A 16,511-nucleotide genomic window follows, 5' to 3' on the forward strand; every position below is an offset into this window, starting at 1 on the left:
CCGAAATCTGTTCAGGTCTAACCGGTTGAACAAGATCAAGAGGACAAGCTGTGCAAACGACAGAAAACCAAGGAACATGTGAAGACTTTAACTTCACATAGAAATCAAGAAGAAGAAAAAAAAGAGTAAAGATCTTATGAGTCTGCTAATCGAATCCAAAATAATCTCCTCAAAACAGGAAGTACAGAAAAGAAAGCTGTCAGTGTGCATCCATTTTCCCACAATGACTCAGCACTATATTCACTCTGTAATGTCCATTCTTTTAATCTTTTGTCAAGTCAATTCAATCGCCGCCTCCCAGAGGAAGAGGATTTCAGCACAGATCACTGTGAAATGTGCAAACTCAGGCTGACACGCTGGGAGCCGGCAGACATTCAAGGTTGTACAGCCGGTGTCAGCTTGACAGGTGAACACAAGAGCTTTGGAGAGGAGACTCTACGCATGACGGACTGACTTATCCTGCTAACACTATCGACTATGTGACACGGATACTTCAAAGGCTGTTTTACATTGAGCACTGGCTCATTTTGGAGGTTTTTATGCAGCTCAAGACTCCAGTGAACATCCAGTCTGCATTTATTTAAGTTGGAGACAATTTAATCACATTTTTAAGAAAAATGAGTTTGATGTGAGGCTGTTTTCATCAAAACAGAGAGTTTGGTGTGACTACAGGAGATAATGTTGAGCGGTATGGACTCAAGGTTTCCCCCGGTGTATTATCAGCCTGGCAGACCACCAGGCTTTACTTGTCGCCCCGCCAGTCAAAGTGTTGCTTAATTTAAATTAGGGGTGCACCGATTTAATATCGGGGGCTCTGTGATTGGCTGATTCTTACAAAACGCCAATCTTATCTACCTCAACAAACGTCTAAAAATCAGTTACTGTCCTCTTCTGCTCTCCAAGGAGAGAGGTTTGACTGACACGTTTGCAATTATCAATAGTCGCTCACAGTTACCAATTCACTGACTTTCTTGCTACTTTTTTCAACATTTCAGACAAAAAGAAATCAGTATCTGCCAAAATCGATCAGGCTTTATTAAAGATCGGTAATTGGTGATCGGCGCAGACCTATTTAAAATGCTTTTTTAATACACCAGTACTAGTGGTGGGTACATGGTGTCTGACATTCAGTGATTACAAAAAACAAAGGATTTTATTTGTAATCAATGCGACTAAGGGTATGGAGGAGTTTCTCTAGATCTTAGTATTTTAATCCTGGAAATGTTCTTCAGGTGATAGAAGGCTGACTTTGTAACCTTATTTATGTGACTCTGACGGTTCAGGTCAAAGTGCATCCCTACATCCAGATTTCAAGCCTGATCATTAGTTTCTAGTTGTAGAGGTAGAGGCAATTTTCAGCAACAACACAGTCCAAAGTGCTTTACATTAATTAAAAGAAAATACAAATAAAACAACAAAATCAATAAAAAGACAAAAAGGCAGGGGTAACAACCACACACAAAAAAAAATTATGTTTGATTCTTGTTCTGGGTTGCTGAGAACTTCCACAATGAGTAAACTAACAAGTTTCTCGATTAGTGATCGTCCATTAATAGGTCCAATTATAATAACTTTAGTTCTCTTTCTGTTCAGTTGAAAAAAGTTGTGACACATCCACACATTTATTTGTTGCTTTAATAGGTTCATAGTCATGTTGAGACATTGCATTATAGAGAAAAGTATCCTCTGCATAACTATGATAACTTAGATTTTTTTCTTGTAATAATCTGAACTAGCTGGATCACAGGAATGTCGTGACTTACGTTTACAAAAGGGAAACGTAGGTCACTACCTAAAACAAAATACTGTCTTTCTGTAAAGTCTTCTGTAAGCTAACTAGCTAAACCAGCTAATTAATAAGCTATAATATCACTTTAGCAAACTAAGAACGCATCAGCGCAAAATATGTTTAGATCTTATTCAAAACAATGTGTCCTATGATTGTGTAAGTCTGTTAAAAACTAATTAAGTTTCTTGCTGGCTGTGATCAAATTCAAAATGATAGAATTTTATACGTAAGCTACACCTTTAAGAGACACCATGGTTTTGGTTTTGTAGCAGTCTAATTAAAAGATGAATCAGCCAGCTGTTACTTCACATTGCAAGCTGCTGCCATCATGCCTGTGATCGCCTGCCCTGGCATGTCCGAGTTAATTCATGGTTAAACTCCAAATAAGGAGGCCTTCAGCTACAAGGAAATGTTGGAACCCGTTTTGTCTTGAGGGTTCCACATCTCATCAAAAATGAGGCAATCAAGTCTCACACACAGAGGCTTTGAAACTTTTGCGCAAGCAGAAATAAAATAGGTTGCACATTGTCTTAGCCACTCCCGTAACTCCGTCTGGGTGGGTCCACATCTTGTTTCTGTAACCTTGCATTGCAGAACACATTAACCAGACCGGTGTCAGAAAAAGAGATTGAAAAGGCTCAAGCTGGGATGATCTGACCATTTCAGTTTGCTGTCATGTGTAAACTGGTAACTGGTTTCTCTCACCTTTGACCTCTGATCCGTAAGGCTATAACAACGATTAACAACAAATCTAGAAACTAAAATGAAGCTTTTGCATCATAGGTAATAAAAATCACCTGCTAAGGCTGCAATGACCTTCTACAGACATACATATAACTGTAAACTTTTACTGGATTGTAGGTATTTGTGACCAAACCAGTCTGATTGGAGTGATCTGATTTAATAAAACACAAACATATGAACCGCAAAGGCCTTTTCAATTCAACCAGCTAGAGCCGAAAAATATTATAATTTTACTGTTATATTTCAACAATATGAGTCTACTAACTTACATAAAGGTGGAAAATTACTGATTTATAGAATAAGGCCAGCTGAGCCCTTTGTGCGACGATAATCTTTATTTAACGAAGTTTGTCTCATTGAGGTGAAAAAATTTCTTTTACAAGCGAAATCTGTTGAAGACTGGCTGCATATCAAGAGATGGAAAACAAAACAAAAGATAAACTTACATTAAAATATGCAAATGACTCAAGTAAAGTAATAATCATCCATAATGCTGCAAAAACATTGTGCAGTCAGCTGGCTGACAGTGCTTCTGAACCGCCACAATCAAAGGATTTTCAACAGCTTGAACAGAACCACGGAAATATTTTGTAGTTTAGAAACCATAACTTTTTTTAAAAACTTGTATACAGAAAATAGGGGATTGGAAACCAAAAACAGAAAAGTGTTGTTAGAAAGAAGGACTCAGATGAGTAAAAGTTTGGAAAACTTGAGATACTCAGTTTTTCCACCAAAAAAGTTTCTCTGCATCTTGAATTTGCTGACACAGCAAAAAACATTGAATTAGTTTCATGCAGAGAAGCTAGAAAACGCCCATTTTTGTAAAGTGTGAATAAAAATGAGTCAATGCTTTAAATCTGTGAAGAGGCTCAAGAGCAAAAACTTTTATTTAAGAGACTTTCAGCAACACACTGATACTCTGGAAGAGAAATTTACACTCAGTTAAAAACCAGCTTCCAAGTTAGTGTGTTAAATAATTGTCCGATTTTTTGACTTGAGAAAGAACAAAGTGCACCAGGACAATCACTTCGGCTTGATAAAGGAAACCATAATGCATGCTGGGTCAGCTAGAAGCAAGAGTACACATGGGCTGGGCAGGAAGCAAACCTTTGTTTACATTAGAGGATTTTACTGTATGGATCTACAGTTAATCGTTAATCGCTTAGCAGCTGCACAGATGTACGAGTCTGTTAGGAAACTGATCGTTTTGTTTAGGCTTTGAACTGTGCAATGTCAGAATGGTTGGAGAGATAAAGAAGGTTTGCTACGTCTCAGTAAATCTGAATATGGCGTTCAGATGAGGCTCATTTGTCAGATTTAATGATTATTTTAGTAATCAATTCTCCTGACAATTAATCAGATAGAAATAATTGAGAAATTCTGAAGATTTAACCACTTATGCCTGTTAATACAACATTTTAAATTCATTAAAAAAATGCAAAGAAACGCAAATCAATAATCAATTTGTTGCCCAAAATGCAGTAGCATAGCATTTCTTTAGGTGACATTTTGTAGCAAAGGATGCAGCTGCAGCTAAAAAAGTATTTCTAAATCAACATGTAAAAACCTCAGGACTTTCTGCATGACTTAACATCAATTATATGTTGTTTGTACAGTTTTGTATTAATTCCTGCTGTGATTGTGTTGTTTTTTCAGCAAATGCCTTTTTTCAAGTCTATATCCTCCAGTTAATGATTAATCAATTACTAAATTAGTTGATTAATCGATTCATAGCAATCCATCCAATTCCTACTCAGATTGAAAATAACATTTGAAAATAATGTTTAAGCAGATATTAAACATACTTTTTTTTTATCAAGCCCTCATTCCTGAATAAAATGTTTATTTTTATCTTTGATCAGTCACATTTTTATTCATTTTAGCATAAAATAATCATTATAAAAACAGAAATAAAGGTTTGAAAACATCGGTTTGTGTATAGTTAGCCTGTATAATGCATTTTATTTCGTGAAATAAATTAACTTTTAAATTGTAGAATAATTTATTGAGATGAATCTGTAAAGAAACAACCTGAACATAAAGTAAATTGATCCAGTTTCTATACATCATCACAACATACTTATGATGATAGGATATCAGCAAGGGAATTGGAGCTGAGAATTTCATTTGCAATTCAGAAAGGTAATTGTTCTGCCTTTCATATTATTCATGTGAATGACCTGCAGAGTTTATTGAAAATCCCTAAATTAATATCACAGAATGATCTGTCCTCACTGAAACTCCTGTGTCATCATCGGTTCTGCCCAGAGCTCATCTCACCAGGCAGCTGTCCAAACAAACGTTACGCAGCTGACGGTTATGTAATGCATCGAGTCAAACACTGAGTGCATCCTCTTGGCTGCCGCTTCCCACATTCAAATAAAATATTTCAGGTCAACTCGAAACTTCTGAAATACAGATTAAATCAATGCTTTTACACTCAAAAGTCTTCTCCGAGGCAAACTTGAGTGGTAAATATTCTCTACTGCACTGGCAGCAGAATCATCAATGAAAACAAAAAGAGCACAAAATTAAAACTAAGTTTTTGTTTGCAACGGAAAAGTATGAATAAGCCGTATCACCTACATGAACTAAAATGTCACACAACAAAAGTTAAGGTTGCACCGACTTTGCAGAAAAAAAAATTGCTGTGCAAAAAGGCAGATAAACTTGGAGCGGCGAATAAAAGCAGAGATAAAGAAGGTGGCTTACCGTCTCATTCTCGTCTGGGTACATACTGTCCAACAGCAGAGTCAAAGCTGCAGAGAAACAATAAGCTTTGCAGCCAGCAGCACTGACGAAGGATGCTGATGATGCAGAGGAACACAGCAGTTCCTGCCTATTCACCAACTCTCTCTCTCTGCATGTGTGTGTGTGTGTGTGCGTGTGTGTGTCTGACTTGTCCCTGAGGCAAACCAGATGAGAAACCCCTCAAACCCTCCTCTTATACATCGACTCTGGTTCTTACATAAACAGAGAGGGAGAGGGGGAAACCAGTGGTGCCCTGCCACAACAAACGTAGCTTGACCTGTCCTTTCATAATGCCATAATGCTGCCCTGACACACACGCAGCAGCTGACATAATAACCAACATGTGCACACGCACATATCGCTGTAAAGCTCCCAGAGGGATTAGAAAAATCTCCAGAAAGTCAGAGAAATTCGACCACACACAGATCTGTTCCTCAAATCACTGGGAACTAGAAATTTTAAACTAGATCCCACCTAATTATGAATTAGCATTCATAGCGCCACAAAAACTACTCTTTAAAAACATTCTCATTTAAAATTGGCTTCTTCAGTTAATTAAAAAAAGTGTGATTTTTATCACTAAACTGCACACAATAACTGGATTTAATCATATTTTCAAATTTAATTATATTTATTGATGCTCTCAGTGGAGAAAACATTTCAGATAATGCTGGACAGTTCTGTTTTATTCTGTCATAAATCAGAATTTATTATGACTACGATAAATCTAAAATATTATCTTCATAATTGATAAATAATACAATACCCCTATCGCCATATATTTATAATTTATTTCTATTCTACTAAGTATTTCTGCTCTTTATAGCACAAAAGCTAACAGTTTACAACCAGTCATTGCTTTAAATCACAACTGAAATGAATACAAGTAAAAAAGCAACATCTGAAACTCAAGACATAAACATTACAAGTGATATGTCTGATTTAGACCTACAAAAAAACAAACAGATTAAACAGTTAAGTGGAATTTGAAGATCCAACTTCGTGAAGAAAAAAACCCAAATGGGAAGTATTTAGCTATTCACAAGGTCAGAGTGTCTCACCCGACGCCCTGTTACACAATGAACGTCCAGTAAGGCAGAAGGTCAGCTGCCAGACGGCCCAAAGCTTCATGTGTGAGCAGAATATTACACAAGAGAGCAACAAACCCTCCAGATTGACCCTTTGTGACGTTGATTCACATGCAGCAGACAACCTTGCAGTTTTCTGCTCTCCTCCAGAAACTTTCTTACTATTTAATAACTGCTGCTCTGTCACCAAAAAATGACTTCTAGAGCCATTCCTTAAGGTCAAATGAGTCAATAATTAGGGCTGCAACTAACAATTACATCAGTAATCAATTATTCTGACAATTAAATGAACAAAAAATGTCACATTTTGCAGATTTTTCATTTGCCCTTGTTGATACATTAGAAATACATTAATAGCAATCCAAATGTTCTTTTAAATAACAAAATGAATGTTTTACTGCCAAAAATGCAACAACGCAGCATTCAGTCACTGTAAAAACACAAACTCTTATCTTGTCATTTACTCTTTCAATAAATGTCATGTTTTGAGTTTGTAAGCGATTAATCAATTGCAAAATTAGTTGGTGATTAATCGCGATTAATCTGATTAATTGTTTCAGCCCTATTAACAATATAAAACCCACAGCAGAAATAATATGGAAACATTAAATTAAAACCAAACTGAGACTTGAAGAATCAACACTGTTTCAAACTAAGATGAGATCCGGGATGAACTTAAAAAACTGGTGGCGACCAAGTTTAGGTCAAAGTCACAATCTTCTTTTAGTACACAGTGTACTAAAAGATTACCAACAAAACATTCCAAGGATAAAAAAATACTCTTGCATTTTTCCAAATTACAACCTGAGCTTTGCTGTGTTTCCATCTGAAGGTCTTCAGCTTACAGACATTTGGGACCGACTGAAGTTTGCTGCTTCCATCGGACATTTCAATAAACGGAGAATCAGCAGACAATGCAAACCACTCAGGTGTTCCCAGAATCAGTGTTTTAACTTTGATCAACTTCTTTCTCCTGCCACTTTTTGCAAATCAATTGAAAAAGATCTAAGTGGGACAAGAGAAGCTGTGTGAATCTGAGGAGGCAATCAAACACACGAGGAATTGCTTCCTCCAATCAATCTTGTGTCTGAGAGTAGTTGGAGGCTTTAAGCTGATAGCATTTAATTTCATAAAGAGCAATGGGGCTCATCAGGGTGGAGAGGTGTTATTAACGGTGACAATCAAGGTTCAGAGGAGATTAGTGATGTTTCAAACTACTTCACATGGTGAGACTGAAGTTAAAAGTGCCAAGAAGCAACTGACTTACAGACCATCAGTTCTAATATTTAAGATTAATTGTCCAAAAGATAAAAGATGTATTGCCACCTGAGGCAACTGGGAACCGGTTGGAAGAAACTAACAGGAATCTAATTTATTCTTCAAGCAGCCAGAATTTTAATGCCCTATAGCCAGACCATTCTCTCCACAGACAAACCCACTGGAAGTGGGTGTAAATAATCAAAACCGATGCCTCTAACATTCATATGGAACATGTAATATTTAAACTCTGCATCAAACAATGCAGAGTTATCCGTCACTAAAAGCGTACTTTTTAAAACTGATGCCTTGTCCTGCAGTCGGCTGCAGCAGAGCGACGGCTCTAAACAGAATGCTCTATAGAGGGAAAGTGACTTTTAACTTCAGCTCATCATGTCGGGTTCTTACAAACATTTTACAGCAAATGACGAAGGATTATTATGATCCCGGAGGCAGCGGGATGATGAAAAGCAGCGGACGAGAAAGTGCAGCGAAGCAGCAAATTAAAACACACTGAGACCTTGACAGCTATTCTATTAAGTGGCTACAGGGGAGCGTCTGCTTCACTGAGTTCACTGTCCAATCCCAGGCTGGGAGCTTTTTCAGGTGGTGAAAGCACGTTGGTACAGAGATGCATCAGATGGTGGGTTGGAAATATTTAAAATTTATGGTCAACCGTAATAGAAATATCATGACTGGTCTGTTTACAGGCATTACTTAATTAATTTTTTATGATTATGACTTATAAATAGTGAAAATGCAACATTTTATTGTTGTAAAATGTTGCAAGATGCATTGTAATATTTCAGATATTAAGAATATTACTAAAGATAAAAAAAGAGATTTTGAAACTGACGATTTATCAATAATTAGACAAACAAATTAGCACAGTGTGCAGATTTTTCATTTAACCAGTTAGCATGTTTTATACAATATTCAAACTGCATTAAAATAAACATATAACTCAGTTTTGTTTTAAATAAACGTGAATCTGAGCCAGGTGAAGCTGAGACTTTGCCACTTGAGAAGTTTTGAGTGAAACATTTTTACAAACCAAGTTGTTTTCATCTTGAATGTGAAATGTATATATTTACCTTGTAGTTTTCTCTTGATTACTAAATATGTTGGTTTTTCAGCAAATTTACTTTTTTGAGTCTGTATATTATCTGACAAGGAATTAAATAATTGATTAATCACTATTAAACCAATTAATCATTTCAATCTTATTGAAAATGTCAATTTTTGACACTTGTTTTAGAGAATTTAGAGTCTTTTAGACATTTAGAATCTTACATAAGATCAAAAAAGGATTTTCTAAATAAGAAATATCAGAAAAATATCCTAATTTCCATGCACTCAATATTTGGTTGGGCGTTTCTTTGTGTTATTTTACTGCATTAATGCAGAATGGCATTGACATAAGCGACAAAAAATATAGAATTTTTTCATATTCTTTATTTTGAAAAACAAACCAAACCTCTCTCTTTTTACTGGCCACAACTAATTGAAATCAGTTGAGTCGTCTGAGACAACAGCCAGGGGATTAAACAATGAAAGAGCAGAGGCAACTGCTTGTTGACAAAGTGGTTCTCTGTGTTTGCTCCAGCCAGCAGATAAGAGCTTGGCAACCTCGGCACATCCCACTCTTAACTCTCCACTTGAGCAGCGTGTCGGCAGGAGCTGGAGAGGCTTGAAACAAGGAGCGCGACCCAAACACACACGTCTCTACTCTGCTCCATTTACATTGTGGTTCTGGTGGAGAACATTTTCCTACTTTTGGGGTTTCTTGCCTTATATTTGTTCTTAATTCCTTTAAAGGGGCAGTATTATGTGTTTCCCTTATATATATCCATTACATAATCAAGTAAGTGTTCAGTTGTTATGCCAAATGTGGCTTCAAATTAATTTTACCTCTTAACTGAATGCTTTGAAATTGGGCATCTGTCTCTTTAAAAACTCTTGCTCTTTCTGAAACTCCACCTTCAGGAAGTCATCACAACTCCAACTCCTCTATTAACCCTTTAGCAACGTTTTTACCAAGAATTCCCTGAGAAATAGCTCTTATAATAATCTCAGCAGTTGTGGAGTTCCACCAGTTGTTTGCTGATTGCTGCTGGCTAGTCTGAAGGAGCAGAGTGGGAGAGGGCCACTCTGTGTTTCTGAAACTCAGTAGCCTGCGGAGGAGCTTTGTCCTCAAAGGCGGGGCTAGGACCATCCAGGCACTAAAGCTTATTTGGACTTTTTAATTACAGCAAAATAGAGCATAAACTAAAGATTATTTTATCAACTATTGTGATGAAAATCATCACTTTCAGCAAGTCTTTCTATGCAGTGTTCAAAGTGCATTAAAATATGCAAATAAACATAATTCTTCTGCTCTTTAAATAAGAAACTAACATTTCCCACTGTCAGAAAATTTAAGTGCTCATCTTTTTAATCACAAGATTTTATCACAAATAGAACCTTGTTTATCTACAAACTTTTACTGAAAATCAGTTTTCATTTAGATCAGTTCCCTTTATTTATTTTTAGTTCACTTTATTTTTTGGGAAAGGCCAAATAGTTCATATTTTCCTAATTAAATAATTAAACTTGGCGAAATGTTAGCATGCATTTTGAAAGAAAGTGAACCAAATCCTGTTCATATAACTGAAAATAAATTTGTTCAATTGAGACCAAAATAATTTGAAAACTACATGTCTCTCTTTGAATATAGCAAACATGCTAAATCATTTTAAACAACATCACCTAACTACAAAATAATAATAATAATAATTACGATAATAATTGGGTTTTTTATTATTTTCTTGGCCCCCAAGTGACAAAAGGTTTGTACACTCCAACTCTGGACAATAAAAGAAAAAAGAAAACAAAACAAATAATAATATAAATAATATATTTGATTCATAAATGGCTGTTCTGAAGCCAAAAATTCTCAACTAAAACATAAAAAAAAAAACATAAAATAAAAATTTATTGTCCTTGTTGTCAAACAGCTATAAATATTTGCATGTTTTAAACTTTCAAACCAACTGCATCTTCAACCATTACGTAATTAAACTGGCAGAGAGTTGAGCATCATTACTCTTTTTGGTGATTGCTTTCAGGAGTTTTAGCTGCAGCAGCATTTCAGCAGGACTGGAAACACGCAGTGAAATGCAGCGTTCACATTCACAGAACCTCTGATTTTGATTTTAAGTGCTCAGAGTCTAAAACAATAAATTATAACATTTTACAAATGCTAAATGCCTGTGTATCAGGCAGCACTAACCTGACCCAGGAATGAGTTTAGTATACAGACAAGTTGCTGACACCCAAAGCCCGACTGCTGGAGGACAAAACTGGACGAGCGTAACTACTTTGACCTTTGTTGCTATTAAATTGGGACAAAGAAAGGTTGAGGAAGGAAGGAGCTCTGCTTCATGTACTGAAACTGCATATGTGGAGTTTCTGATAACCTTTCAGAGAAAACACAATCAGTCTGTCGTGACGTCGGTGAGAGGGGACACGTGATGCTGAACAACGCAGCAAACAGAAAAGGTCAGAAACAAAAACAAAGGAGTTGGTATTTTTAGTCAATACAAAAGAAGAGAGTTGGCTCAGTAGTTTTATGGCAAAACACTAAGAACCTTATATTACAGAGTTACTTTAGCATTTCTGTGGGAAACTGTATGCAGTATTTTGAGCTAAACTGCACATTTTTTATTTAAATATCAATAAGATATGTATTTTTCTTGTATTTTGCTTGCTTAAATATTTTCAACCTTGTTCAAACTATTTTAAAGGAGACATTTAAAAATGTTTGAAAAGTTTTTGTGTCTTAATTTAAAAACTTTGACACTTTTTAAAATTAAAAGCTACATACTGCACATTTAAAGCTGTAGCATGTAACTTTTTTTTTAAATATGTTTTTTTAACATATTTGTTAAAACTTTCAGCATGTTGTGACACTTTATGACGCGGATAATCTGTGAGAAGATCGATCTCCTTCACCTCCTCCCTGAACTACAATTGCCATTTGAAGAAATGCACCAAAAACAACCAATCAGAGCCAGAAGGAGGACCTTAGCGCTGTTAACCAACCATGTGTATGTGCTCCTCAATGTGCTAATGGTGGAGAAACAACTTACTGTTCCAAGAAAATATTTTTTTTCTGGCCATGCTGACTAGCTTGAGCATTTACAACAGAATAGTAGAAGGAAAAGGTGGATGGTAGCAGCAGCTCCACATATAGAGTGATTGACAGCGCTAAGACCCACCTCCTTCCTCTGATTGGTTATTTCTAGTTAGCACTCGGACATTGCCAAAGGCGGAGGAACTCAATTTCTTTCACAGATTATGTGTTCATGCCATACCGTCACAACAGTGAAAGTTTCAACAAATATGGAAAATAGATTTTCTATTTAAAAGTTGCATAGTGTAGCTTTAAGGAGTTTACCAAATATTTGTATTTCCAAACAGAACCACATAAAGAGAATTTTTCTGTTTCGAAAGTTTCTCATTCCCATAACCACAAACGCCCTCTACTGGATGGAGGACAAACTAAAACACTAAAAATAGGTTGCTAATCGATTGGAACTCATTTAATCTAATAAACCATTAATCTAATACCAAGTTCATTAACTGTTTGCATCCCCAAGTTTCCCCATAAAAACTTTCTAAGCCCGGTGGTCGTGGCGCCTGGGGAATCGTTCGGCAGTCTGCATTATTGGACATTATGAACAAAACCTAAACAACTATAATGCTAACATTGAAAACACGCAACAGAAGAAGACGATTCTGACCTGGAGATGTTCAGTCGAAGAGCTGCTCAGTTCATCTCCCGACTCCGAGTCGTTGGTGCGTCTCTCCTCTCCTGCCGAGTCGCAGTGCTGCGTGACGTCCGGCGGGACCCTCAGCGAGTCCGGCGACCGGCCGCGAGAGCGAGGCAGGGTGCTGGACGAGCCTTTTTGGGGGATGCCGCCCTGAACAAGAATTTCTGCAAGACAGCGCTCCTGCTCGGTGGGCGTACTGGGAGCGTGGTGGTGATTACTGTTCCTGCGGTGGATCGGGGGACTGAAGTGGGCTGAAGAGGCAGTTTGTGCGGAAGGAGAGCGCCGGGATTTGGACTCGTGTCGGTGAAGGGCGTCAGTGACTTGGTTATTGATCCTCAGGTCCAGAGTGTTTGGTTTCACCCAGAGGGACGCACCGCTCCGCAGGTTGGAGTTTCCAGATGCAGTGTGGGAGTGTGAACTGGCTTTCGGTGGCGGCATGAGGGCTTTCCGCACCTCACGCACATACTGAGCCGGTACGTAAAACGGCTTTGCGGTTTCATCTTTCTTCACCTGCCACCAGTCCTCGTTAGCTTTCTTGATCAGCATGTAACATTCCCCTTCCCGAATGGTGATGACCCGGTCCTTGGACTTGTACTCATAGTCGTACTCGACTTCGACATAGACCTCGCCCGGCGCGATGGGCAAATCCGCCATGATGCCTCTGACTGTCCCACAAGGCGGCTCAACATAAGAGGGAAATATTTACTACCATGGCTCAGCAGCAGACCTGGAAACAGAGCAAACACAAAATCAGATGAATACAATTTTATTGCACAGTGAAAGAATTATCATGACCATTTTGACCTCCTTTTGAATAGAAGATTTTAGATCCAGCATTTATAAACAACAGGATGAATATAATAAATGCATGTGATTATTGCAAAAAGCTCAAGCTTAGGAACAGTTTCCTGTTACTTCCTTTGACTCTTTTGGTCTAGCAGTGAAGATGTTTTACCTTCATAAAATAGCAAAACATTTGTTAAATTAGTCAGTTTAAAAACTTAAACTCACAGAAAATTTAAAAAAAATTGTGCCCATGTAAAGTAAGTTCAAAATGTTGAAACTTTGATGCTCTGGAAAAAAAAAAGAAGAAATCAGAAATTATTTCTATTTTTAATCTCTTATGCAACAAATGTTTAACAAAGGCGCAATCGGTTTCTGAAGCCTAATACTCTGGGAAACCAATCACAGTGAACAAATAAGATACAAATGGAGAAGATTTAATCCTCTTAAAAGGCTGAATGCACCGTCCAGCTCAGAACTTGAAATCATCACATGAGATTAGCCAGAAGGGGAGAGAGGCGAGTCATGCAGTCTTCATTTACTTTGCTCTGGGCTGAGCTAAAGTAAATGTAGGTACAGTAATAACTCAGGCATGTTGCTGCTAAAGCGGGAAGATCAGTAGAGGCATTCACATAGCTTTCTGCTGACGTCACTTTTATAAACACACAAACAGACCTAACGTCCCTCATACATTTATCTAAGTATAACCCATTGTTTAAACTATTTATCTCCACTTAACAGCAGATCTAATAAAATATACAAGCTTTAAAACAAGGCATTTCTTTCTAAATTCAACTTGAGTTTCCAAAGAATGAGAGAAAAAACTAGTTGTGCTGCAATCTGTTTCTCAGTGGTGACCTCATGTTGTCTTGTGTCGTAAATTCAGAGCGCTACTTCCTGCACAGCCTGTGCTTTCCCTCCTTTCTGAAAAATCAAAACTCTGTCAAAGCAGCAAACGTTTACTCAGCCTTGTTCCCCCATTTGAAAAAAGTGAAAACAAAAACACAACCAGCAGCAGAAGTTTAAGAAAACCTGCTTGCTGATGATGACTACCATTGATAATCTGTCAAGTTGTCAACATAACACGCTAAACCTGAAATGTACATGTAATATATAAACAGGAAAAGGGACGTAGTGCTTTGCTACTAATTTTCAACTCTTCAACTAGATAACAAGGTCAGGAAAAAGTTTTATTTACAAAACAATGGCAAGAAGGGAAGTAGGTTGCAGCCAACACAGAGCGCAAGAAAAAAAGACGAATATAAATTTTTTTTGTTGGTCAACGATTTTTCTGTTATTTTTCCCATCGCTGTGCGCACTGCACTGAATTAATAATACTTACATCTGCAGGTTTAATTGGCCGTAGCTAACTTGCAAAGCACGTACTTTATGTCAGTGGTGTCCAAAGTGAGTCGCGTGGACCATTTGTGGGCCCCAAAACTGGTTTTATGTGGCCCCCCAACAGAATTTAAAAGCTACTGCAATTAAAAAGTAAAATGTTTCCAGTTATTAAGCAGCATTTTCGATCAGCTGGACAGTAGCTTTATGAGGATCAGTGATTAGGTGTGATTAGGCTAAAAGTGCCAGGATTACTCCCGATCCGCTGGATAATTTCCCCACAGATTAAAAGGCTGGTCTGGACAGAAATCCATTAACCAAATGAAAAATACAAAGAACAAGAGGAAGCTTTCCTTGTTCACCTTCAACCTTTTAGTTCAACCAGCTGCACAAGATAGAGGAGACCAAAACATTAAAAGAAATAAATTCAATTTGTTTTAGCAATTAAATTCTTTCCTATCATTAAACTTATTTCCTTATGCAGGAAACATGTTAAACACTTCTGGCTGGAAATTAGAGATGCATTATCATCAAACAGAATAAATATTGGGAAAAAAAGCTTATTTTCCAGCTGCTTCTTGATCTACATCAATGATGTCCAAAGTTTGTATCCTGGGCCCAAAACTGGCAAATTTAAACACAAAATTCATCAATTAAAAATGCAAAAATTTGTTTATTTTGACATTTTTCCCCCTTTTTTTGTCTTACCTGTTTAACAATAAACTAAAGTTTCACTTTTTCACTTTTGTTTATTGGATAATGCCTTACTTAAAGAAAAACAGACAATTTCCTAATTTTCTATGTCACTGATTTTTTCCTAATTTGTCGACCAAATTTTTTACCATTCTTGATTTGTGGTCAAACAAAATCAATTCAAAGGCCACAAATGGCCGTTGGGCCTCCCTTTGGAGACCCCTTATTTAAAGGAAACAGAAGAAAACGCCTAATTTTCTGGTTGAAACCCATCTCTATAACAGATATACAACTGAGTCAAGTTTTCAAAATAATAAATATTTGTAGTACAGCTGTTTTCTGTAACTGGAAAAATGCTTTGATTCACTTTAATTATTGGAAAAACAGAAATGTGCTCAGACTTAATGATCTAATGTGAGAAATTAAAGTTTTCCACATTAAGTAGCATCAGAAGAAAAAAGTGAATAGGCAACTAATAAAAAAAGTTTTAAAAAATGGACCATTACAAACACTTTCAACAGTGAAGTTTATATTTTTTTTTATTTTTCTCTCTAAAGCAAATAATAGAAAGTTTTAAAAATAAGTTGGGATGTACAGACTGAAAATAATGAATGCTTCCTGGCCTCTATTCTTCGTAAAGAAAGGCATAAGGAAGATTAAATACCCTCAGGCTGTTTGCCTTTTTTACTTATCCCCACCTAGACTAAGCCTCGGCTTCTGCGTTGGTATTTAGCAAACCGCACAAATCTTCCCAGAGTCCAATCAGCAAAATCAGAGGCGGCACGTTAATTTAAAGTGATGGTAATAAGCTTTACAGAGGGGTGCGGTCTGAAGGTTTGAGACATGAACAACAGAGTGAAGAAACGTAGAAAAAAAAAGCATGCCCGTCTCAGCTGTTAACCGTTTCACATGATTCCTGTTTGCAGCGCTCTGAGGCCGGGATGCCACTGATTACCCTGAGTCGGTTGCTTTCATCACACAGAGGAAATCACTCGCCCATTGTGGTGAAATCTGAGAGAAGGGAAGTAACGCTGAACTTTTCTTACAGTGAGAGCAAAAGTTGGAAATTTCCATTATAATAATCTATTTATAAGGATAGGAAGTTATTAGGACTGGCATAGTTATTCACATGAGGGCCAGTGTGAATAATTTCATCACGATTGAATGAAAACAGACTTGAATAGTTTAAGTGAAAAAAACTGTAAAAACATTTTCTAAAAACAGAAGTTTAAGGCAATATTGTTTAAAAATAAA

At 36.9% G+C, this 16,511-nt stretch overlaps 1 protein-coding gene across 6 annotated transcripts in view; it reads right to left on the reverse strand.

Moving 5' to 3' along the window:
• The window catches only part of LOC129355734 (rho GTPase-activating protein 12-like), a 51,572-nt gene that overhangs the window by 30,372 nt on the left and 4,689 nt on the right, over window positions 1–16,511 (reverse strand). For all 6 annotated transcript variants that reach the window (XM_055025341.1, XM_055025340.1, XM_055025337.1 and 3 more), the window contains exon 2: window positions 12,414–13,170. In XM_055025341.1, the coding sequence (XP_054881316.1) occupies window positions 12,414–13,097 (684 nt within the window). In that variant the 5' untranslated portion in view covers window positions 13,098–13,170. The remainder of the gene's footprint in view (window positions 1–12,413; window positions 13,171–16,511) is intronic.

Source organism: Poeciliopsis prolifica, unplaced genomic scaffold, assembly GCF_027474105.1.
Source record: "Poeciliopsis prolifica strain line A6 unplaced genomic scaffold, Auburn_PproV2 SCAFFOLD143, whole genome shotgun sequence".
Taxonomy (NCBI): domain Eukaryota; kingdom Metazoa; phylum Chordata; class Actinopteri; order Cyprinodontiformes; family Poeciliidae; genus Poeciliopsis; species Poeciliopsis prolifica.